This window comes from Pelodiscus sinensis, chromosome 9 (genome assembly GCF_052426305.1).
Source record: "Pelodiscus sinensis isolate ZL-2025 chromosome 9, ASM5242630v1, whole genome shotgun sequence".
Lineage (NCBI taxonomy): Eukaryota > Metazoa > Chordata > Testudines > Trionychidae > Pelodiscus > Pelodiscus sinensis.
In genome coordinates this window covers 2,780,929-2,806,214 of record NC_143060.1, presented here as the reverse complement: position 1 = coordinate 2,806,214, position 25,286 = coordinate 2,780,929, and the positions used below count along the sequence as shown (strand labels likewise).

General features: G+C 54.2%; 1 protein-coding gene across 6 annotated transcripts in view; it reads right to left on the bottom strand.

Moving 5' to 3' along the window:
* Nucleotides 1–25,286, bottom strand: part of RNF220 (ring finger protein 220) — a 327,592-nt gene that overhangs the window by 45,286 nt on the left and 257,020 nt on the right. For 4 of the 6 annotated variants that reach the window (XM_075935811.2, XM_075935812.2, XM_075935807.2 and 1 more), the window contains 3 exons: nucleotides 21,792–21,913; nucleotides 20,804–20,936; nucleotides 1,218–1,314 (listed from right to left, as the gene is read on the bottom strand). In XM_075935811.2, coding sequence (XP_075791926.2) covers nucleotides 1,218–1,314; nucleotides 20,804–20,936; nucleotides 21,792–21,913 — 352 coding nt within the window. The remainder of the gene's footprint in view (nucleotides 1–1,217; nucleotides 1,315–20,803; nucleotides 20,937–21,791; nucleotides 21,914–25,286) is intronic. The other 2 variants (XM_075935809.2, XM_075935810.2) reach the window with 1 other exon arrangement.

The window sequence follows — 25,286 nt, the reverse complement described above, 5'->3', positions numbered from 1 at the left end:
CTTTTTTTTCCTACCACTGCAACACATTCGTTTAAACATCTTAATGGGAGGCGGATAGGTGGGCAGTGAAATTGTTGGGTGTAAAAGTACAAAAAGAACAAAGTGCTGTAAAACTTAACACAAAAATTCAGTTCTCCAAATTTCAGTTGTGTTGACGTACCCCCCAGACTTCTCTCGGGCACCCCTAAGGGGATTTGCACCACTGGTTGAGAAACACTGGTCTAGATGGTGCTGGGTCCTGCCGGGAGGGCAGGGGCCTGGACTTGATGCCTCTCGAGGTCCCTTCCAGTCCTAGTGCTCTGTGAGTCTGTGATTAGATACTTACTAGAGCTGCTAGGTAGAGTCTAGCTGCCTGGCCCAAATTTCTGGGCAAAGGTGTTCCAGCCCTAACCAAGTAACTGGAGCAAAGGGGGAGGGCCGGAGGGCCATAGCCCCATAACTGTTTACTGGCCTTAAGGGTGAGCAATGGGGGGGGGGGGGGGAGTGGAGAGGAGAGAGCAGGCGGCAGGGTCTTGGGGGAAAAACATGGCGTGGGAGCAAGGCCTCAGGGGAGAGGCTTCTGCTGCTCCAGGAGCAAAGTGCATTATGGGACAATCTCCGAGGATGAAGGAAGGGGATGGCGTTGCTTTTGGTGAGGCAGAGCAAGGAGGCCTATGCAGGGACGGGCCAGAGGGAACTTCGGACAAGCCCAAAGGCTCAAACATACGACAGTTTCCTGGGGCTCCACCAGCAGGGCCTGGGCAGGGAACCAATGGCCAGAGGAGATGCCAAGGCCATGGTGTCCAGCCCGTTCTGGAGCAGCAGCTGCTATCGCTAGCCACGCTCAGCCGGCCAAGCCGTGGCTGGACCCCGTGGCCCCAGCGGGATCGAAGCGGTGTTTGAAAACAGAGGACCAGGGAGCTGCTTGTGTTTTTTAAATTAAATGAATGGAGATTGCCTACCTCCTAGAACTGGAAGGGACCTTGAAAGGTCATTGAGTCCAGTCCCCTGCCCTCACAGCAGGACCAAGCACCATCCCTGACAATTTTTGCCCCAAATCCCTAAATGGCCTCCGCAAGGATTGAACTCACAACCCTGGGGTTAGCAGGCCAATGCTCAAACCACTGAGCTACCCCTCCCCCCCAGCGTCACACAGAGAGCAAGGCCATCTCAGCGGGGCAGGCGCCCCCAACGTGCGGCTACAGTTCAGCCGAGCAAGAACCGCCCAAAAAGGATACTGTGGTTTCCCGTATTCCAGTGTGTCGTCCCCGTCCACGTCGAGATCGGCGTCGCTGTCTGGGTTCTCCTTGCCGCTGCACATAATGAACCCGGAGCCTGGAGGGACCGAAAGGGGCGGATCAGTGAAATGCAGCAACACGAGGCGAGCGCTGGCGGGAAACCCTGGGAGAGGCTGGGCTGCGTGGGCCGGCGGTCGGCGCGCCGTCATTAACGGCAGGCAGCCATTCCACCCGGGCCTCTGGCTCCCTCTCGCGGGGCCTCTCTAGGAACAGGCAGATTGGCAGACAGTGCCTGAAATGTCCTGGGCTTACACCGGGCCCCAGAAAGAGGCAGACAGCGGAGTCAGAGATTTACATCCTCAATTCTCCTTGCTGTTGAAGGTAAAAGGGGAGCTTGAGGGTTACCAAGTTTGTTCATCCCGTGACATCTCAGACACGGGAAAACAGCAAATTCAGATCCCGTGAAGTGCTAAGCACCCCAGACTCTCACACAGGGAAGCTAAGAGTGCCCAGTCCCCCACAGGGCTGCACCCCCCCTCCCCAAATACTTAGTAGAAGGTATTTAGGAAGCCACACAAGAAGTGCAACTCCTTAGGAGCGCGTCAACCTAGGCCAGAAAGATCTCTGAGCACCTCTGTTAAGTGCTTTACGGGCCAACCCGCCATGATCAGGTTCTGCTGAGCTAATTGAGCAAACAGCACGAATGCCTACCCCACACAGTGTACAATTCAACAGATGGAGGAACTGAGGCACCCAATTAAGTGACTTGCCCAGGGTTGAGCAGGGAGCCTGTTGCAGAGCTGGGAAACAAACCCTGGCGTCCCGAGTCCAAGCTCGGTGCAGTAACCGCGAGACTACCTTCCTCTCCCCGTTTTGCAGGGCTGTGGCAGGGTCAAGCATCGGATCACTAACTCTGGCTCACGTCGGCATGTGCCTTAATCCCATTTGAATTGGGCTTTGAGCGCAAAAGCCTCTTGTGCAGTGTGAACGGGCCCTGGCAGGGAAAAGCGGATGAGCTTCACTTAGGGATATTGAGCTTGGGAAGGGTTATTGATGGCTGCCCATAAAACCAGAACTGTCCTCGTCTCCCTCCAACACAAGGGCTTGACTCGCTTCCCAATAACCGTGCTCTCAACCCAGCTTATGCTGTCAATACCGGATCTGCGTGCCCCCCGCCCCCTACAATGGCGGAGCAGTATTTCTAGCTGGCTATATCCCCAGCGGGAGCCCGCGAGGATAAAGATCTCTTTCCAAGGACACCACTCGGATGCAGCATGTCACTGTCAGGCGCCGAGAATGGCCACGTTATCAGCTAAGCTGCTAATAAAATTGGTTTCTAAAGGCTCGATGCTTCTCTCGCCCTGTAGAGCATGGGTGGCGTTTGTAGCACTCCCCTCTCCAGATTCACTCAGCCAGCAAGGGGCAGCTTTAACCTCTCTCTCTCTCTCTCTCGTGAGAGTTGCACAACTGCCACGAGCGGCGTCTGGAGAACGGCAGCTTCCTGCTCCTGCTTCAGAAGGCACGGCCCAGCTTTGGGCTCAGCGCCTGGCCGGTCGGCCCTGCAGCTCCTCTGCCGGGAGAAGCATTTCAAGTACAGGCGGAATGGTGCTGTAGGCTGGCAGCCACGGTACGCCCCGTGCTGCCTTCGCTCCCCGCGAGGGCTCAGCCCGTAAATCTCGACTCTCAGCTCATCGCCACGTTTGGGAGATTTAGAGTTGGAGGAAAGAGCTGTCAGAGGAGCTGGATGTTCTCGCGACGCGGCCTGAGAACTCACCGGGGGCGAGGCGGTGGTAATTTACAAGCCTGACCTTAAACCCCCTGTAACACCATCTTCTGCACCAGGCATTACTGTCGCCCATCACTTCTCAAAGGCCAGCAGCTTTGGACACCCGGGTCTTCATTTTTCTTTCGAAGAGGTGGGAGCCACAAATCAGACAAAGCTGGAGCAGTGACGTGGTCAGTCCCAGAAGCGATCTGAATGTTAGCCAGGGAACGAATACTTGGAACAAGCATCGGCAGGAGGGTCGGGGGTCAACCGAGAGAATGTAAAAGGGATTTCTCCTTTGGTTCCTCTGTCTGCCCATCCCTCCTCCAGGATGTCAAGCACAGGGGACGTGAGCACGTCTGGCTCCGTTTTGTTTCTCAAATCGGCCACTCCACGTGGTCTAGTGGATCATGGACAGAGTGGAGGAGTCTCCGGCCTGCCTGCCTTTGGCAGCTTACCAACAGCAGGGCGTCCAATTTCAGAACCCATCCTCGCCGGCTCTCATTTGCGCCGGGGGAAGCCTTTCTATGGCCAATGACGACGCACTGACAAGTCCTTTGCTCTTCCTCCCAACGCGGCCCAGCTTTGCAGAGCGCACGCTCACAAACGGTCTCTACCGTATTCCCAGGAAAGGGATCCTCTCTCCCCCAGCGTCGGGCCTGAAATACAGCCACAGAGAAGCGCGCGCCTGCCATTTTGGCACGTCGTGGCTGGGCCTGCCTTCAGGAGGAGAACTGGAGGAGGCCGGTGGGGAGAGTCAATACCTGTGATGTAGCTACGTCTGGGAATGTCCCTTATGACCTCGGGAGTCTGGCCCCCATCTCAGCCTGTCTGCTCAGTCAGCACAGAGTTACTGGCCGCTGGGGGTGGGGGGAGTTGGTAAAGTGCCACGCCAGGCCAGTAAAGGAAGTTGGACAGTTCAAACCCAAGGACAAAGCGCCTTCCTGAGACATTTCATGGAGGCACAATACTCCACACTCATCCTCCCCGCTACACAATCTCCAATCTTCTCATCAGAGCCGCCTCAAGCCTCCGCAGCACATGCGGAACAGCACGCAAGCAGGTCTCTTCTTCGGCCGCCAGCAGCGAAACAGCATCTGTCTGAGACTGTCAGAACAACATCAGAACGGCCAGGCTGGGTCAGACCAAAGGCCCATCCGCTGTCCGCCACAGTGGCCAACGCCAGGTGCCCCGAAGGGAATGAACAGAATGGAATCATCACGCGATTCCTCGTGTCACCCATTCCCAGCTGTGGGCAAACAGGCTAGGGCCACCATCCCTGCCCAGCTGGGCTCATCCTCACTGTTAAAGGCCTGACCTTCACGACCTCCTCTGGCAGAGAGTTCCACAAGTTGACTGTGCCTTGTGTGAACAAATACTTCCTTTTGCTTTAAACCTGCTAACCCATGAACACTTCCTTATCCACTCCCCCCACCCCCAGCCATGATTTTATAGCCCTCTATCGTATCCTCCCCCCTTACTCACGTGTTTTGTGCTAGTGGAGTCCAGACTAGGCCCAGGAGATTAGTAATTTTGGGTGCCTCTGTTTTGCGGCAGGTGCTCAGCATTTCCTGAAAGCCAGGCCTGTCCATTTGGGTACCCTAAAACTGCAAATCAGTTTTGAAAACCTTGGTTTAATGGAAGTAATAGGAGCAGTGCTGGCCAGACATGGTGAGAGGTAGCAGGGGCCAGACAGCAAAAGTCTGCCTTGTGGGGAGGGGAGAAGGACTGTGATCCCCCCAGTCAACCTGTGGAACTCCTTGCCAGAGGATATCGCGAAGGCCAGAACTGTAACAGGGCTCAACAAAGAACAAGATCCATTAACGAAGGATGGGTCTATCCATGGCTATTAGCAGGATGGGCAGGAATGGTGTCAGAGGCTGGAAATGGGCGCCGGGGAGGGATCACTTGGTGATTCCCTGCTCTGTTCACTCCCTTGGGGGCACCTGGCGTTGGCCACTGTGGGCAGACAGGATACTGGGCTGGACGGACCTTTGGTGTGACCCAGCCTGGTCATTCTGATACTCTTATGTTCACATCCTCACTATTAGCCCTCGCATAAGAGCATCAGAATGACCAGGGTTTTGGGTACCCAAGGTGTGTTATAAAGGACAACGCTATTACAACCTGACACAGCTGGAAAGCCACGACAAGGAGGGCAGCTCCCTCAAGCCACGAGCCCGGTGTACACATCAAAACATATTGTGGGGGTGCTGAGACAAGAGGCCGGAGGGCAGGCCTTCCAGACTGAGCAGCAGAGGGGATGCGGGGAGGACCTCAGAGGTTCAGCTAAGGTAACCCTGCCGCAGGTATTTCTCCAACACACATTCCTGCGAGCTGTTCTAGATCACCGATTATCAACACAAGGCGTCCGGAATGGGTATTTCTCTGCCTGTGCAACAAAAGCAAAAGCACATGCCTAGTGGCAGCGCTGAGATAGAAGCAACGTTATTTATCGGTGTGAGACACGCACAGATCCCTGCTCGCGGAAGGAAAAGCTTGTTTCTGAGAGGGGTCAAGACTGAAGGACAAGCCCATCGATCCCGGAACTGCCTCCGTCTACAGGGGAATGCGAGAGAACAAGAGGGAACGTGCCACCTGCCCGGAGATCAGCCCGTGAGACCGCGGGTCCATCCTGCACACTTTCAAACCCCGTTTACCCAAGGGAAGGGTAGTTTTAAGACCAGTTCCGGTAGGTCAGGGTTTGAAGCCAGAGTTTTAACACGTCCCTCCTGGTGCAACTTTGCTGGTGTTGCCTCCCTGCACAAAGCCAGCGAAAACACCCAAGCAGCTGTTCAAATATTTGACGTCTGAACCGCTTGACATTAATTATTCATCTCAGGCTCATTCAAACCAGATTTCTGGACAAGTGCTGTTATAAATGGATTAAGAGGACCACTAAATGCAAGGCCAGCCTGATAGGGTCACACCTGCTTCTAACAAGGGCTTAGAACTCCCACCGCCTGCCTGCCCTTTGCCATGGGCAGGTTGCCATCCAGAAAGTGGGAAAATATGAAACGGAGCACGGGGTGGGCTGCAGAGAACGGGTTGGAATTGGTACGTAAGTGAGGGTGTTGTACTAGAACACAACGTGACCCTCTTGGAGACTCTACATCACACTGTTCCACCCAGCTGGCTGACTGATGGCTCACTGCAATGCGATGAACACCAGAGGGGTTATTCTGGGCTGGCGCGGTTGTCTGAAGGTGGCACAGTCATTCACGGATATGGGCAAAGCCGCCTACAAAGCAGGTTTAAAGCCCCTTTCCTCTTCGCCGAGAGGCCAGTTCTGAGAACCTGAACCTGATCAAGTCACACCTGTCAACAAGCACTCAGGAGAGAGTCCAATGCCACCCCGCTGATGAGCAGAGAGCCCACTGCTAGGTTTTGTTTCTACGGGTGGTGCCGTTGGCACGTGCCTCGGTGCACATAAACATTTATTCTGCACGTGGATGGAAAAAGTTCGAGGGAACACTGCTGTCACCTGAAAGCTACGGTGTGAGCTGGAGCTGGGAACGTGGAGGCGGCCTAGATCGTGCAGCCGTTACTCCCATGAGTAGCCATGGATCATACGAGGAAGGAGCCGGCAAAGGGCCACAGTGCATTGTAATTACACAGCTTTCCGACAAGAAATTAACCCTTCCACATCGTTCCACTCCAACAGAAGCATTCTTCTGCTCACGCCGTGGGTTCCGCCTGCAGCCGACACCTCCTAGGCTGCCCTCCACAGAAAACCAGCCCTCCGGCTGCTACCGCAGCACCATCCTCTGACTGTCTTAATCCCAGCTGCCTCGTTAAGGGCCAGACAAATAAGAGTGAGCAGGTAGGTCAGACACCGGGGCCATTAAGCTGAGAAAAAACAAAGTTCCAGCTCTGTCCTCCCCTCCCCATTGCTCTTGTAGCCAGCAGCTCTGACAAGCAATTCCAGCCCCGGTGTTGAGTGGCACCTTTATAAACCGTGTGACAGTTTGGGAGACAAACTCGCCCATCAATCAGAATGTACCTATCAAGATCACTTACCTAGAGCGCCTGCAGGCCGTCAGCAGGGCGCCCTCGGCACACGCGCCAGCCGTTTCTGAACAGGCTAAGCGCTCCCGACAAGCCCCATGGCCACCGAACTATGGAGGTCACGCTTTGCAGTGGGCAAACAAAGGCCTCTTGGCCACCAGGCAGGCGGCAGGCTCCAAGGAGAACGGGCATGCATCCTAGCAGGAAGGTGAAAAACGGATGCAGATGGGCGTCCGGGCAGCCGTGCTCTCTCTCCTCCCACAAGTTTTCCACGGGATCACTGTGCCGCCTCCCTGGTTGTCCCTTGGATCTGGAAAGATCTGCCCGACCTGGGACGTGTCAACATTCCTCACAGTCCGCGGAGGACAGCTCCCCCAACAGCGGCCGTGGATTCTGCTCCCGCGCCAGTAACCCAATACCCGGGTCGATCTCGAGCATGGCAGGATGTTCCGGGGGCGTGAATCCGAGCGCGTGCCTGTCTCCTGCAGGAGCTGGCGACAGATGGTCAAAGGGACAGCGGAAGCTGCCTCACGTGTTCGCAGGAACAGCGGCAGCCCCGGCAGGGAGGGAGGCTGAATCTACCGGGAGGCAGGGAAAGCTGGAAGGGGAAAAGCCAGAACAAAGCCACGCTGGGCAGCCTAGGATGGCCGCAGCCCGGCAGGGCAGGCAAGCCCCTCGCTAGCCCCGGCTCCGCGGCACAACGCTGTTCTGGGGAGCAGCTTCTTTCAGCAGGTGTGTGTTACGAAGGCAAACCCGACCCAGCAGGTCTGCACTCCCTGGCTCTATTAGAGCAACACCCAGCAGGCCTGCTCAGGGAGCACGGCCCCTCTCCGCTAAGCGCTGTACATGCCCCCGCCCCGAAAGACTGCGCTCGAGGACCAAATCCACCCAGGCATTACTCCTGCTGGGTTCCGCTTTTCCTGCAGGGCTCATGACCCTCAGCACGTTGAGCTAATGGGCCGCAGCGCCGCCCAGAGGAACGGGGAAAGGGAGGAGCCCCCAGCAGGCAAACTGGCTTGCAGGCTGGGGATGGAGCTGGCGAGCGCCGGGGCTGCCCCCCTGCAAGAAGTGGGCCTTTCACGCTGCTCGGCTCCAAGGAGGGAGGGGCTTGAACGCTGGTCAGAATCATTATCACATGCTCAATTCCTCCTCCAAACATAAAACCTGTTACAAGGGGGCCTGGATCCAAACACAGCTCCAGGGGGCACAGGCCTGACAGGAGCTGAGCTGGCTGGGAGCGAAGCTTCCATGTGGCTCGCAGGGAATTCGCATGCTCAGGAAGGAAAACCCTCCCGGCAGTTTCCAAAACTGTAGATTTGGCGAATGACCCCCAGCCCGCAGCACTCGCTGCCCTCACGCGCTTCAGCACAGGCACCGGGTTTCCTTACAGAGAGGTCACTGCCTGGCTGCTTGGAGGGGAAACACACAGAACGCGACAAAAGCATTTTATGCAAAGGCATCGCCAGGCCCCACACAGGTTTCCTAAGAACAGCTCCAACCTGGCTTGATTTCCTGAAAGAACCCAAACTAGTGCAAAGGGGCCAAGCTGGCACAGGTGTGGTTTTGCGGGGGAGGAAATGAAGCGGTGTGTCCCCTTTTTAGGGATATGAGCCGACCAACCAGGTTTCACCGGGTCCGATTATCAGACAGTTTTTTGAGTGGTTCCTCCACTCTTCTGTCCCATAGGATTTAACAGACGAGAATTCTGCTCCCGACTTTCGCTCCCCACGCCGGGGGAAATGAACACTGCGGAATCCAGGAAAGCCGTCGGCAGGACAGAACTGTATTTCCAGCTAACGTCAGGACCCCAATTCCTGCGCATGTGAATCGGAAACTTGTTGGGAAACGGCCGCAGAAGAACGGCTGTCAAGGACAGAGCCTGTCTGCACAGACCTCCCGGGTCACTGCTGGGCTGGGAAGTAAAAGTGCGCAGTTCGGACCCGAAACGGAAAGCCAGGAGAGCAGCTGGCTTTACAGAAAGGGCTGTCCAGCGTGGTGACTGCTAGCAGCATTTTGGAGGCATACAGGCCAAGATGAAGGAAATCAAAGACCCAGGGAGCTGACCACCTCAGGGGCAGGGAAGAAACATTTTTCTCCCGCAAACCACATAGCAGGGATTTCGGGCATGCCTGCCTGTGGAGCATTGCACGTGGGCTGCGGCTGGAGGCAGAAAAGTGAACTCAGCCGGTGGTCTGACCCAATATGGCAATTGCTACTGCGCTTCCGGGAGCGCCGTGCCTGTGGCACGCACGGAGGGAAGGCGGCCACGCCAGGCCCAACTGCGGCAATACAAAAGGAGACTCGGACGCCCGGTCTGCGCACCCATTGGCTTGATTTCTGCGATCGAAGTGGGGGGGAGGGTTCTGAAGGCTTTAGCTCCCGGAGAGAGAAGGTGGAAAGAGAAAAGGGACGAGGGGAATTCAAGTAATCTCGAATCACTAAGCAGATTCACATCACTGGATCAATAAGCACCGCTGACAGGGATCAAGGCATGTCGCAACTTTGCCAATAACAAAGCGGCACCGAGGAGCCAAGAGAAAGCCTTTTCTAAAGCAGCCGAGCATGAAGCGGCAAGGCTGGAGAGCAGCCGAAAGCGACAGCACGGCTTCCCGAGGCCGTCGCCAGCCGTGGGCCCCACCATCACCCGCTTTGAGGAATGCTCGACAGAAAGGCTTCATTTGTGGGTGGAGGAGGAAGAGTGGGTGGAAATAGTGGCGGGCTGAAATAACGAGGCCTACATTTCATAAGCCAAACCCGCACTCTCGACTCCAAACTAATTCTTTTCGAGGCCAGGAAGAAGAAAGAAAATCAGTGTTAATTTAATCAATTGATCAGCCTATTGATTGAGAAACTGGAGCTGCTAGTTAGCCATGTGCAGTAATGCCCTCAAATCTGAAACCACAAAACACACCATTGATTTCTGCACTTGCTGCTCCAAAAGGGGGAAAGAGAGGGAGGAAAGAAAAAAAAAAACCGAGACGCGCTTTCAAAGGAAAAAGCAACTTCCCAGCCCAGGGAGAGAGAGGATGCAAGTGAGTCAGAACACAAGCCAGGGACCAGGGAGAGCGGCGTCTTGCGAGTTTCAAACTGAAATTAGTTACAGATGCAGTCACGGTGTCTTGTGTAAACTCTATCGATTGGGTAGCTGACAGCCCTAGGAGCCTCGGTGCTAGGACAATCAATCGGGCTGCAGTGTCACCTGCCACTTTGCTGAACAGTTGACAATGCAATTATCCAGTGTGGAGGCAGGGAGTTGGCGTGTGTCAAACGCAGTTAGCCACTTTCCGGGCACTACTCGATAATGCGTTTCACCGCCGGGCGTAAGAGACGACATGCAGAGACAGGCGCTGTTTAGAGCCATTGAGACCTGCCCACGCTTTTCCTTTAGAAAAATCTCCCTGCCCCAGACTTAACAACTGTATTCTAAAAGGCTATTAAAATCACGTCAATCAGCGACTCAGTGGCTAAGGCTGAAATCTGACCTGCAAGTCCAAGAGGTAGGCAGCAGTTCGAGCAGAACTGCAGACGGCTTGAAAAATTATCAAATGGCTGTCTTGAAGCTTGGGACTTTCAAAGCTGGACTGGACAAAGCACTAGAAAAATGGATTTGGAGGGAACAGCTCGGCGTGTGCTGCAGCTGGGACTGGATGATCTTATCCTGCATGTCCAACATCGAGGAAAATAGAAGTTTAAAGGGATGCTGTCAACTCGAAATCTAGTCAATTTCAACGACTGAGTCGTTTCAGGTACCAGAAATGCCCCTGGACTCTCTCTGCCAATTCTGGTAGTTTTACAAGCACATTTTCCTTTTTATTTTTAATTAATTTGTCTCCCTCCCTTGCTGCTGCGTGACAGACCTCCCCCCCCCCCATGCAACAGGGGAACCGACTGCACTCAAAATGCGGTCGGACGAGCAGAGCGAGATAAAGCCGAGAACAGTTGCTTTCCCCCTCCAAATCGCTTTCCAGCTTGTGTGACCTTAGATGTGACACAAGACACACAAATCTGTAGACACTGGTGTTCGTTTAAAGGGAGACGATAAACTAATGCTCTACAGCAGCTTGAGCACAAACCGTAGGCTCTCTGGACATCTCTTAACAGAGATTAATATTAAACTGAAACTTGTAAGAGCCAAACTACAGGCCTGATTAGGAGAACAGGAAAAAGAGATTTTTAACTCTGCAGTGTCCGAGTAAAAAAGCATCTAGGACAATATCTTCCCCCAATGTGGCTAATGTTTGTGATGCAAGAAGTAAGTATCACTGAGATGATTACATATCAATTGCAGTGCGTTACACACACTACACAATGTGTGTGCGTGCGCACGTGTGTGTCCGTCCCTGCCTCTCATCTCTCCATCCTCCTTATTAAAACCAACCCTTTCAATACTACTGCTCGGCTACTTTATGGCAGAAGTTCATCAGCCACTGAATGGACCTTTTCCTCAGGTCCTACACATGAATAAAAGCCTTCTGGGAAAGCTTAATTCTGGTTTGTTAATTACACGTCTACAGCAAGGGCCCGCAACCCACGGGTCCTTTTCTGCCCCGAGCTCTAGAACAAGCTCCTGGACAAAGCCCTGCCTCTCCTGTGCAAGGGAGCAAATGTCAATGCATGCAAGACTCAGACGTCACTGTGTACAGAGCAAAGCCGGAGAGGAAGCTGCATTTAGCCTGCGCCCCTGCGAACAGAGCTGCCTGGGGTGGGCAGCGGGCCCAGGCCCCAGAGGGGGACGCAGGCCCATAGAACCGAGCCTTGGCCAGAAGAGCTTCGAGACGACACGTTGTTTGGGAAGGCCAGGGCTGTAAGAGCGCAAGAGCCGCTTACGCGGACAGCGCCCCATAAGACATTTTAAGGGAGGGGCAAAGCCGAGGCGGGGGGACGATGGACACGCGTGACGGAGAGAAGCTGGGATCTGGAGGGAGGGGAGATTAAAGACTTCATTGCACCCCTGCATGCTTTTGCAGGTGACTTGCTTCAGATTTAAAGTGGGCTTCACCGGCGGGTGCCCTGTCGAGTCAATGCAGAAACCGGGGTAACGATGCCGTTTACCCATTCACTCATCCAGCGGGCGCCGAATGCGCTCCAGACACCTCCATCTCCAGGGAAATTTCACTCTCCTGCCACTCCCGCACCAGCCGCGCCACTGCCGTCTTTCTAAACGTAGCACTTGGCTTCCGCTCTCTTTGGCTTGATCTCACCTAAGGCGTTGGGACTGACGGAGGGAGGTGGGGTGTTGCAGGCTTGCCCGTGGCCCGGCTTTGGCCGAGACTGGAGAAGCTGCTGATTGCTGGACGGGGGCTAGGGCAGGCACTGGGTGAGTTCACCCCAGCTCTGCCCCTGACTCTGCATGCAGGCCATAGGGCAAGTCACAGCTGCGTGACTCAGTCTACCCATCTGTAAAACAGGGCCCATCAGCATGTCGCAGAGATCTTGTGAGACTCGATGGGTGGCGCTCCTAGAAGTGCTTTGGAAGGGCGAGAGATTCAGTTTCTCCTCAATGCTGGAGCCTGCCCTCAGCCCCCATTCTAATGGAAAACGATCAAACAGGGAGCTCCCAGACAAGGGCCGAACGTTACTGCTCGATCATCGGCTGTGACACCTTAGTCCCTGGCCGCATCCGTTTGGAGGGCAAGAGGGCGTGGGCCTCACCTGCCCGTTTGCTTGCACGCTTCTCGTACAACGCCCACAGCTGCTGTCCCACCCCTTCCCCAGCTCTGTGAAGCCAGCAGATCGGCTCGGGGGAGGAGGGGGGCGGCAGGCAGGTCGGCCCAGCGACATTTGCTGAAGCCCGTTGGCAGGGCAAGGGCTGCCCGAGAGCCGACAGCGGGACTGCAGCCATCTGCTGGCAACTTTCAGGCATTTGTATTTGAATCAGTCCCCCTTTTCAAGCCGCTGCACTGATTGCATGCGACACGAGAGCCACAGCTAACGAGCACCCTGGAGTGACTTTGGTTTGTCACAGAGGATCAAGCTTCAGCAAGCCCTCCGCATCCCCTACCGGATGCGCTACTCAGGGAGGGGACCGGGGCAGGCTCCTCTCTTAAGGACATTACTGGAGCTGGCTATAAATCCTGTGCCATCTTGGGGGGGGGGGGGGGGGGGGGGGCAAAGAGAAACTCAAGAATTAAATACTCCCGGTGGGTTTCCCCTCCCAGCCTCGCAATCCATCTTAGTTAGGTTCCTGTCTGGCTGATCTTTGTATCCATCCCCGAAAAGGCCTTGCTTACTGTTCTAATGGATTCCAAGGCTTCCTCGCCGCTATGTTCCAGGCACCTGCTCTGCGGGAGGAAAAGGAATCCATGCAAGCACCGGGCAAGTGACTTGCTACGGTGCCCTCCGGAAGGGCAGGGGGGGAACGGGCAGGTTGCAAGAGCTTAGCTACAATTCTTCCCTAGCTAAAGAGGACAGCAATCTCTGTTCCATCAGACAGGGCGGTTCGGAGCTTAAATGGTACTTGCTGCTAGCTTGCTTTTCCTGTCTCTGTCTCTCTGCCTTTGAAGTTGACTGGACAGCTTCCTCAAGCTGGCGTTATCACTCCCTCTAACCACTCTTGGCAGGCAATCTAATTCCCCCTGAAAAGGTCACCGCCATTTTAACTGCCTTTCAATCACATTAAGCATGCTGCTGTTCCTGCTCCGAGCACCGCGCCTGCAGCTCTCCTGACTGAGGTGCGATCGATAAACTGACACGCTGTCCCCCGCTCCGGCCGGCGCCCCCCAGCCGCTCCCCACCTTCCCCCCACAGCCTTCCCCTCTCGGCCAAGCCCCTTCTGATGGAGGCATGACAAAAGATCCCCACCCCTCCAAAGGTGATGCAGACAGGAGCCGCTAATCCATCATGCCCTGACCCACTTGCCCCGTCTTCTAAGGAAAGGGAGAGTTAAACCCGTCTCCCAGAGAGGTGCGGGAACGGTAACTTCCAGAGGACAGTTTGTTCGAGCGTCCGCCCAGGCACCTTTGAAGCTGCTACAAAGAACCAGCCTCCCTCAAGCGTCCCTTAATGCATTCATTACTGTTATCTCTCTCGCGCTTGCTTTTTTTCCCCCCAGTTACCAGTTGTGTGTTCCACCCATCGATCCTTGTGTAAGACACTGTTTTAAGTCTGCTTGCCTTTTGACTGCGTTAAGCCGTTTAAGAGATGACAGCGGCTTCTATCAGCGCAAAGCTGATGCGATTCTTTTCAGATAAAGCACTTTTTTCCCTCTACCCCCCCTTGAAGTAACGCGCGCACACAAAAAGGCACCAAACGTTTCAAAGAAAAATCCCCTTTTGAACTTCCCTCGGGAATTCTTTAAAGGGATCACTTTACAGTGTAAACACTTGGGGGAATGTGCATCCATTCTGCAGAGGAACAGAACTGGCACAAATATGCCGAGAGTTAAAAATCAGAGAGGGAAACGCTCAGCGCTTTCATTTGCTGGGCTTTGGCTGCTGCCTAAATACAGACAGGCTTGAAGCTTATTAGACGCAGATTGCGTGAAATAATCCCTTGTAACAAAGAGCAAAAAGACACAGAAGATGTAAATGACGAATGCAAGGACCTCTCTCCGTTGATCAGTTATGTAAATGGATGGCTAGTCAATGCTAGGATATTTCAAAACAAGTTTTCGTCCCATGACCCTAGGGATGAAATCTTCGGATACTGGGCAAAATCTCTCACTGTGGTATCTCACGTTTCAAGAACACATGTTCAGACACCACTGTTGCTGAGGGGAGGCAGGGTTACACCCCTACCTCTTAGTTTCACTCAGATGATTTCTAGTTAATCTCTCACTTACAACAAGGACCTGATTAAAAGCAGCATCTGGCAGATGTTGCAGATCTGTGGATTCCTGCCCCGCTACTCGGAGGCTGCAGAGGGAGGTGACAAAGGAGAAAGAGAAGATTGTCCTCCCTATCCAAGGCAAAGTCCTAGTTTAAACAAAGATAACTTCTGGAAAGCCCCATGTCCCATTGCTGCGGCATCTGACGTGGCCCCAGCGAGAACACCTAGAATCCTCTTGAATTGTTAACAGCCTCGAGTCACACAAGACGACAGTACCAGGTTTTGGCAAACAGATTCAGTGACGAAAACTGCCAGTGTTTTAAAAAACGTGAAGGTAGCTCAAAATGCCCACGAACCCCTCTATGAAACACTGACACCACGCTGCAAGGCCAGACAGCCAGAGTGCTGGGTGTAACACCCAACCGTCGCGTCCCTATTACCTTCTTGTTTCCGGTTTGGGTTTTCCGCCTGTTTCTGGACTTGTTCTCAGTTCTTGGGGGGCAGGGCCTGCCTTTATTCCATGTGTGCACAGTGTCTAAGGCCCTGGCTGGGATTTGTAGGTAAGACCGCACTAGTACTGATAACATGCGGATGAGCCCGATTCTTCAGGACAGCCTTGCCAATCACAGACAGGACTATTCCCACTAAGGTTGTAGAGAGGGCAAGAATTCTGGCCGGAGACTGCCCAGACAATATGAACATCCAAGGCTGCTAACAACTAAGCACTCAGCATCCATAAAGACACGCGGTGCAGACTGGCACCGGGGGATGCAGTCACACCTGCTTTTTGCTATTTTATGCAATAATCTGGACTAGGAACATCGGAACAGTCACACTGGGTCAGACCAAAGGTCTATCTAGTCCAGTGCCGTCTGCCCACAGTGGCCAATGTCAGGTGACCCCCAGGGAATCAAGTGATCCACCTCGTCGTCCACTTCCACCAGCTGGCCAGTCAGAGCGTTAGGGACACTGGGGGTTCTTCTTGGTGAATAGCCACCGATAGATCTGTCCTCCGCGAATTTATCCAATACCCCCTTTGAACCCTGTTACAGTTTTGCCCTTTACGACGATCCCCTGGCAACAAACTCCATCGGCTGGCTACGGGCCCTGTGAAGTCACTCTTGCTTTTCTTTTAAACCTGCGGCCTATTAATTCCACTGGGTGAACGCGGTCTTGTGCTACCTGAAGGGGTAGTAACCTTTCCCTATTCACTGTCCCCCACGCCATTTATAGAGGTACAGACCTCAGTCATAGCCTCTCGTGGGCCATCTCTTTCCGAAACTCAACAGTCCCCGTCTTATTAAACTCTCCTCGCAGGACAGCTCCCTGATCTTAGACTTTCTCACTGCGCTTCTCTGCACCTTTCTAAATCCGAATGCCTCTGTTTGGAGATGTATTCATAGTGTGGGTGTACCATGGACTATTACACATTCGGTCTTCTCTCGCCCTGGCCTACTGGTTCCTAACATTCATTCACTTTCTTGAGTAATTTGATCCCGTGTGCAAAATTTTGCCCCATTCTTCACTCCATTTTCCAGCTGATCAGTGTTTAACAGAACAGATCCCAGTACAGGTCTTTGGAGATGGCTACTATTTACTCCTCCATTATGAAAACATGGCCACTGATTTCTCTCTTTTGTTTCTTAGCTTTTATGTCGGTTCCTGTTCTATGAAAGGGCCCTCTCTCTTATCCCACGGCTCCTTTGCTCAAGAGCCTTCGACGAAAAACCTTGTCAAAAGGCTTGCTGAAACTTCAAGGACTCGGTGACCACATATTTGTTCATCCCCCTCAAAGAATTCTAACAGACTGGTGAGGCATGGTTTCCCTCTCCAAGAGTGTTGACTCTACGTGACCGCTTAGTCTGTTCTTTACTACAGTTTCAAACAATTTGCCTGGTAGAGAAGTTAAGCTTCCCAGGATCTTCTCTGTAGGCTTTTTTTTTTTACGTTAGCTACCCTCCAGTGATCTGGCGCGGAGGATGTGAGTGATCATTTACATACCACATTGAGTAGATCTGCAATTTCATACTTGAGTTTCTGCAGAACTCTCGGGTGAAGAACATTTATTTATGACTTTCTAGCTTATCAATTTGTTCAAACCTCCTCCGTGGACACCTCCATCTGGGCCACCTAAAAATACGGCTTGCAAGAGGGGCTCTCCCTCCTATCTTCTGCAGGGAAGGCCAATGCAAAGCATTAATTTAGATTCTCTGCAATGGACTTGTCTTCGTTGAGTGTTGTGTTAGTACCTTGATCAGCCAGTAGGCCCACGGGCTGACTGGCAGGCTGGCTGCTTGTGATGTACTCAAACAATTTTTGTGCTGTTATTTTTTTCCACCTAAGCCAGTTGCTCTTCAGATTCTCTCTCGGCCTGCCTTATTATACTTTTACACTTGACTTGCCAGAGTTTATGCCCCTATATGTCTGAAGATCGTGATCACTGATGTGATTTTTGTACATTCTGACCAAAAACCAAACAAAAAAAAAAATCCAACCACCTAATAAAAGGCTCCGAATGGTTCCCAATTTCGGGTCAGCATTGCAATGCTGCCTGCTAGATTTGAGCTGGAACTGCGCAATAAACGCTGGCCACCGTCTCCTCTCCCCCGGGCCGTGACAGCTCCTCAGAGCAACCAACACGATTAAAAGAGAAATGGATGAGACACATGGACAGCTATTCTCCCTCCAGTGTCATGCATTTCTCCATGTCAGCTCTCCAGATACTAGCAACATCCATGGAGCTTAGCAAGATCTGTTTGGCATTAAAAATGTCTTAGATTTCCACATCGCTGCTCCTTCTCAGCCAAGGGGACTGGGCTAACGGTGGGCTCAGGAGTGGGAAGAGTTAAGTGATGCCACCGAGTCGGCAGGAAGCCGTTTTTAGCATGGCAGGGCATCTCCAGAAGGCTGCGCCACATTGCCGGGCTACTAATGGCCAGCTTTTTGTCCCAGGAAGGTGGAGAGAGCTGACATTAACATGGGAGAAAATGGCAAAGAGGCACATTTAGTTCCCTGCAAGCCTCACAGAAGAGGTCTCTCAAAGGAAGACTCAGCAGCCTTGCATGCCAGGGGAGGAGGAGGCCCGGACAGGAGGGAAAGGCTGATGCCCCCGGAACTTGTTTCAGACTACGAAGAGTTCATGGACCGGCCACGCCAGGACTTCCCGTCGGGTGGCACAGGGAGAGTCAGCTGGCAGGCCTGTTCTGGGGAGGCTGAGGCAGGATTCTAGGGATGCTAAGCAGAAAACTAGCAGCAAAACATGCTCGATTACGCCCCCCCCCCCCCCCCAGTGACAAGCTCCCAGCCCCCCCATCTCTTTTACCAACCTACATTCATCCCCCCCGCAAGACATCTGGTGAGGCTCTCTGGGAAGGAATCCCCTAGAGCGGGGTGGCCAACCCGTGGCTCGCAAGCCACATGCGGCTCTTCACCCCTGAGAGTGCGGCTTGTGAAGCCTCCCCCGGGGGAGCCGTCCAGCGCGGCAAGATGGCGTCGGCCAATGGGAGCCGGATGTGGCCAAAAAGCCTAACCCACAGTTTTTAAAGGGACAGCGTCCTTTTTTGGGGGGGAGGAAGGGGGAGAGCTCAACAACTGTGGCTGGTGGGGAGCTCTTCCTTCTTTTTTTGCGCTCAACAGTCCTGGTGCAGCTCTTCGCATTTTTTCTGCCGCTGTTTCAGCTCTCTTCATTTAATGGGTTGGCCACCCTGCCCTAGAGCTCATCCTCCAAGGGCATGCAGGATGTTTAGCTAGCGGGTAACTGAATAGTTGTGTATCTGCAGGACACTTTAGCAGTTACACGACTATTCGATAGTCTCTGGGGGTGGGGCCGGCAGCCAGTGCGCGTCTGGCCCATTCCCGAGGAGCCCTGTCACCCCGTGCTGCTGCCTCCGGTACAGAGGCAGCAGAGTGGGGTGGCAGGCAGGAGCCAGTCCACAAAGGGAGCACGTTTAAAAACCGGCTTCCCACGCAAACCGGCCCCCGCCTGCCACCCCCGATACAGGGGCAGCAACACGAGGCGGCAGCAGCCCCTGTCCGCAGCAGGGCTGAACTCCTTGCAGACACAGGCTGCTCCCCTGCAGAAGCCACGGTCCACGGGGAGCTTGGAACCTGCAGACAGCTGCTGCTGTGGAGCAGCCTCTGTCCACGGCGAGCCTGGCCTACCACAGACAGAGGCAGCTTCCTGGCAACTCCCCCCGGCGCTGCTGCCTCGGATACAGAAGCAGCATGGTAAGGGGGGAGGGGGCGGGAAGAAGAGGGCATGTCATCAACAAGATTAACCGTTAAGCCCAGGCTTATCGGTTCATCATGTTGCCGTCTACACGTTGACATCCCTAATGAGCTCCAATGTGGGATGGCACAATTCTACCCGCGCTCGATACCTGTGTTTGGAAGCGGCCACGCTCGCTGGGGGCAGCCCTCTGAAGGTAGAGGAGCGTGGCCTTTGCTGCGACACATGGCTAACCTCCACCCAATTCAGTCCCTGGAGCTACTGCACATTTTAAAGAACCCCGAGCCAGGATCCTGCACGTCCCCCGAGCCTGATCATACGGGCTGCAGAGCACTCTCCCTCCCGCCGCGCCATTTGAAACACCGTCCCGGCGAGGGGGTGGGACCAAAAGTTTAAGGGGACACGCCAGTTCTCAGCTAGAAGGGACTGGGAGTATCATGGCCGTAAGGTGACCCAGCGATGACGCCAGGGCCCGAGGGAGAGGTTCCACCCCGCTGACGAGAAGAGGTGAAAGGAGCGGTGGAAGAGGAAAGGTCACGCTTGCACAGAGGGGTGGGAAATTGGGCAGACTGGTAGGAAGAGGCGCGCCGATGCCGTAGCACTGAAGAGAACAGCGTCCCCTGCTCTGTACTGCCGACGCGAGCAGTTACGTTAATGACCAAACTCTCCCCCCGGCCTGCACCACTTTCCTCGCAAGCCACGTGCTGGTCCGGGGGCGAGTGGATGAAGCTCTGGGTCTGGGACAATTATTTGCAGGAGCCAGGAACGCAGCCTTCACTAGGAACACGGCGCAGCTGCCTCACACTCCTGCTACTTAACCTCCGTGGTCCCGAGCACCTGCTCCTCTATTCCAGAGAGATCCGGAGCACCCGGGGTCACTTAAGAGCCAGCAGGTGCATGGGCACGTGAGGCTGAGCCCCTCAGCCCCGAGGTGTTTTCAATTCAAACCCAAGCGGAGGTCTGAAGACGCAGCCTCCCCTCCTCATCGAAAGGGCCCAGCTGGCGTTTCCGCGCGTGTTTGGGCTGCGTGCGGGCGACTCTCCTTCGTGCCAGCCGTCCACCCCAGAGACCAGTTTGGTAAATCGTGCGGCGGGAGGCCAAAGGGCCAAGTGTAAGAACGAGGCCAGGTTTCCAGCTACAATTGCATTCACCAGGAAAGCTCACCCCAGGTCAAATTTTGCTATAACTCTTTCTCCTCTGTAACCGGTTTCCCTGTCACGGGGGAAGGCGCAGCAGAAGAAGGGAAAATAAAATGTGTTTGTCTCGGAGCCCTGAGGGCCTGCAGCGCTGGAGGTACACAGCAGGTTGCTGGATTCTCATTTATCAACCTTAAAAGGGATGGAGTGATAAATGCATAACCGGCCCTTTAATATTTTATTCAGGTGCTAAAGCGACTTCGCTGTCACCTTCAATACATCACCAGCGGCTGATAAACCAGCTTTCGTCACTCCAGGCTGGGAATTTTTACAATTTCATTTCTCTCCCCGCCCCCCCTCCTTCAAATACGTCCATGTATTTCTTAATATGTGCCAACAAGGAACGGATTCCTTCCCAAAGGAGCTCGCCCTCCACCCGCTCTCAATCCCTCGCCCCTCGTGGCTACATTGCCTGCATGCTAAGTACAGCCTGGCTTTTGTGCAAGATAACACAGTGCTACCCTGGCCGGTCCGGGCGGTAAGAGCTGAAATCACTGCAAGTTCCCACCCATCGGTGGGTGGCTACGCTGCTCGAGCCCCTCCCTCCGGAGAGAAGCGACTGGCCCATGCCCATGGTAGATGTGCCTCAAGTCAGCCCCTCCCCCCTAAAACTTCCCCCTACCTCGGAATCCCCCCTCCAGGAGGGTGGTAGCACGTATCCTCTTCTGCCCGCACCACTCATATTCCTCAAAGCGATTGCCGTTCTCGTTCTCGATGTCCACGGAGTCATCCTCAGTCATGCACGAGCCTTCTCTCTGTGTCAGGCAGAAAGGGGCAGAGAGTAAGACCCCGAAATCCCCTGGGGGGGGTCAGGACTGCTCCTACAGGGCGGCTGTGTCTGGTCGGAATCGACAGGCGCCGAGAGCCCTCAGGGCCTCCCACAATCCAACAGGCCCACCTGAGCTGTAGGCCCCAGGACGCCACTGGCATGTGCCCAAATGCAACCTGGCCGGCACCGTCCCGGCACGTGACCCGCAGACCCTGAGCCGAAAGCAGCACGCGCCCGTCGCCCAGGAGAGCTCCTTCGGCAGGGCCAGAAGCGGATTCCTCTGGACACCTGGTGCTGGGAGGCTGGTCTCAACCCCGGTCTTTTAAAACCCGCTTTGCTTGGGGGTTCACGGCGGGCAGAAGCAGGACACTACAGAAAGCCCTGGCGGGACGTCGGCAGGGTTTACTCCCCTCCCCCGGCTTTGGACAGGGCTCACCTTCCCGCGGGCAGGAGGCGGGGCAGTCTGAGGAGCCCCGATGCCTACTGCGCAACGCTCAAGCAGCATTTTCAAGAAATCGCCTCGAAACGGGCAACATTGAGACAGCTGCAAAGGCAGAGCCCGGGAAAGAACCCCCTTCGCGGTGCTAGGCCGGAGCCTGGACACACCGCAGGGGCCTGGGCTACCCAGCCGGAGCTCATTCACACAGCGTGGGTGGGTATTAAAAACCAAAGCCACCAGCAGGAGGCAGACAGGCCCTCTCCTGAGCCGCCCTCCAGGCCTAGCGCCCGCAGCTCCCGGCCTGCACACCCTACAGCCCGGCCTTCACCGCAGCAGGGTGGGAAGGGCCACTACGAGAGAGCAGGGAGAAAGGAATGGCAGGTGGGCCCGCTGCGCCTCTACCTTTGCAAGGCATTGTTCCACATGTCTACTCATCTCCTCCTCGGATCCCGACAGAGGCCGGCTGCAGAGGGGACATACCTGCCCTTCGTCTTGCTTCCTCCGTTTCATTTTCCCAATCCGAGCTGCGTGGAGAAACCGGGGAGAGAGGAAGAACGTCACCTTTACGAGGGCTAGCGCGAGCCCCGCTCCCCTGCCGGCTCCCTGCCTCCCCTGAGGAGCATCCGCCCAGGAACACCAATTCGCTGCCGGCCCGACGGGACAATTCCGACCAGCCGGCTGGACTTCCCGAAGCGCACAGACCAGAGAATCTCCCCCCACATCCGGTCCACCTCCAGGAGCGGAGCTAGAGCATGTCACCCAGACCTGAGGGAATGACCATGTAAGGGAGACTCCACCATGCCCCAGCTCTTCCAGCAGTAACCACCCTGGACCTCACTGCTGGCTTGTCACCCGTATCCATGTGCATGCTGCACCACAGCACCGCTCGCCTTGGTGGGTTGTGTTTCCTTGGCACATCTCGTGCACCTCTTCCCTCTCTGCGTGGCCTACCTCTCTGGCCTTCGCATGCCCCTGTTGTCTTTTATTGCTCCGTCTGATCCATCTGAGAGGGAGGGGGGCACAAGAAACCGGGTATACAGTAGCTGTCAGAGTAGCCTGCTCCTGAGATAAGAGGGGGGAGGGTGATGGCTAAAATGGACAATGCTGCAAAGACGGATGAAACTGAGAAATAAAAGACAACAGGGGCACGCGAAGGCCAGAGAGGTAGACCACGCAGAGAGGGAAGAGGTGCACGAGATGTGCCAAGGAAACACAACCCACCAAGGCGAGCGGTGTGGCAGTGCAGCACGCACATGGCACAGAACAGACCCAGAATGGATACGGGTGACAAGCCAGCAGTGAGGTCGCGTGCCAAACAAGGACAGTGGATGTGATGGAAGTAGGGATGCTTGAATATGTTTATTTTGGTGAACGTAGCAGTTGCACGTTTACACACCGAGGGGGAGGGCAGGGGGAACTGGTGCTCGCAGGGAACCGGCTTAAAAACCGGCTCCACACAAGCACCGGCTCTTGCCTGCCCTCTCTCCGCCACTGCGTTGTGGCCTCTCTATCAGAGGCAGTGGTGGGGAGCAGGAACGCACAGGGAACCTGCTCAAAAGCCGGCTCCGCACACGCATCCGCTCTGTATCAGAGGCAGCGTGTGTGTGCCTGTGTGGGTCGACTGACGAGCCCAGGCTTATTGGTTCACCACAGACACAAATACACATGACCGCCCCCAATGGTAAGTAAGCTTTAAGGGGCTCCAAGGAGTGCAGAGCACAGATGGCGCAACGCAAGACCTCCACCCGCGTGGAGCAGCGTCTGTCGGGTGACGACCATTCCACCCGGGCCCCACCTTGTTTTCTAGCCTGGACGATCGAGTGTATGGGCCTTGTTCTGCCTTCCTTCTGATAGATCCAAGAGCCCTCTACAATCAGAGAGTTCCTCTCTGTGTAAGTATCTGCTAGGAGACCTACAAGGCTCAGTTTTGTTATACAACGGTTACTTTCAACATCTCATGCTCCCTCGCATGCGCCCTTCCTAGAAGGTCGGATCGAGGCAGGAGCCATGTGGGGAGGACGGGCGATTTGGTTTTGGGTGAAAGGTGGTCTGCATCCCCGCACGGGGGTTTTTATCTCCCTGGTTCTCAAATTGATTTGCATTTGTGTTATTTTTATTTAAAGTACATCCAAGCCACGCAGTGAGAAACTGGAAACTGCATCGACGCCCAAGAGAGCAATCTGGGGGAAAGATACCGAGAACCATACTGATTAGGAAAAGCAGCCGAGAGAGCCTGTCACTTAATCCAATCTCTCGTTAATTTGAGCCATCGTTAAACGTGATCAAAACATCTGGAACCAAATGATTTGCATTAAAAAGAACTTCTGTCCTTTATGATGATGGCTTTAGGCAGGTATTACTGGGTAACTCAATCACTGGCTGGAGCAAAGTCTCTGTTTAATTAACGAGGAAGGTCAAAATTCCGAACACGAGACAAGAAAGAGCCTAAGGAAAGCCCATGTGGTAATGAGACATGACACCACTGGAAAGTTGTGTTAGGCGCAGATTGTTATTGACATGGTAAGCACTGCCACGTGCCTGGAAAGAGGCGCTATTCATGCCAGCGCGGGGATGGATGGCAACATCTATGGCTTACTACAACCAATGCGAGACTGGGAAGGTGCTGCAAACCTAGCTAGGGGATGGACAACAAAGCAGGGAGGCAACAGACTTGGAACTGTCGCCCCCTCCGGTGTATCCAGCTCAACAAAAACAGCCTGATTTTTCTAGCATCGTGGTACCCAACACACTAGCCACGTGTGGCTATCTGGCCAGCTGAGTGTGGCTAGCTCACTAGAGCAGGAACCATTACAGGAGACTGTGCAAAGGCAGCTACAGATCCTAGAGAATTACACTGCAAGCCCTCCAGGAACCTAACTCTGGGCCGGTTTACAATGAGGATGTTCCCTCAGCCAACTGGTTTCAGCAGATATCTGAAATCCACCCCCGCCTGCTCCAGAACCCTCCCCATCTGTACACTGGGGCGTCTCTCACGTTGGCTAAGGAGCTAACAAGGAGACTGCTTCCCACTGTAAGCATCAGACACTTCAACGTGTCTGGTGGGGCATGCTCCTGGAGTTTCAAAGTCCGTCTGGTCTACTCTAAACAGCGAGGGAAACACCTGGTTATCACCTCCTACTTCCCAAGGGAAACAGGTCTTTCCTAGAGCACTTTAATCTGCCCGAGCATTCATTAAGGGATCTCCAAGTCACCCTGTTGTTTCAGGCCAATTCCACCAGCCAAATACACAGGGAAGCTTTGGAACTTAACTTCATTTACAAGTTTAATTCTTATGCAAATGGAAAGAACAGGGATATCAGCTGGCTTGCACACTACCTTCCACATCCTAATGACTTAACCAAACAATGGAGATGCTAATTGTTCTTATCAGCCTCTTGTAACTACTTGAAACATCTACTCAATGTGTCTCTCTCTTTTTCCTCCCCCTTATTTATTCTTGGATCGGACTTCTTATACTCCACAAAAGCTCATGATACCATCTACATGCTTTGTTAGTCTTTAAGGTGCTACTAGACTATTTGCTGTTTTTTACGTTTTCCCTGTTACAGACTAACCCTCTCCAAGTCTTTTCTAGTCTGTTTTGCCCAGAGAAGTAACTCTAATAAGGCACCACAGGGCCTTATTTATGGTCTCAATAAGTCCTGGTCAACTCTGCTCTGTGCCTAAACAAGTCAGTGTTTTTTGTAACTGCCTGTTTTGCAAACTCCACCTGGGTCTGCGAGTCAAGTTGGGGATGCTGGAGCTCACACTTCATCACCCACAAGAGAGATTTTACAACGATGTTGCACGCAGATTTGAATCCAGCTCCCTCTCCCACAGCTCGGCAGAGGCAAAGCAGTTCACCAGGATAGAAAGAAAGCGCATGAATGTCGCCAA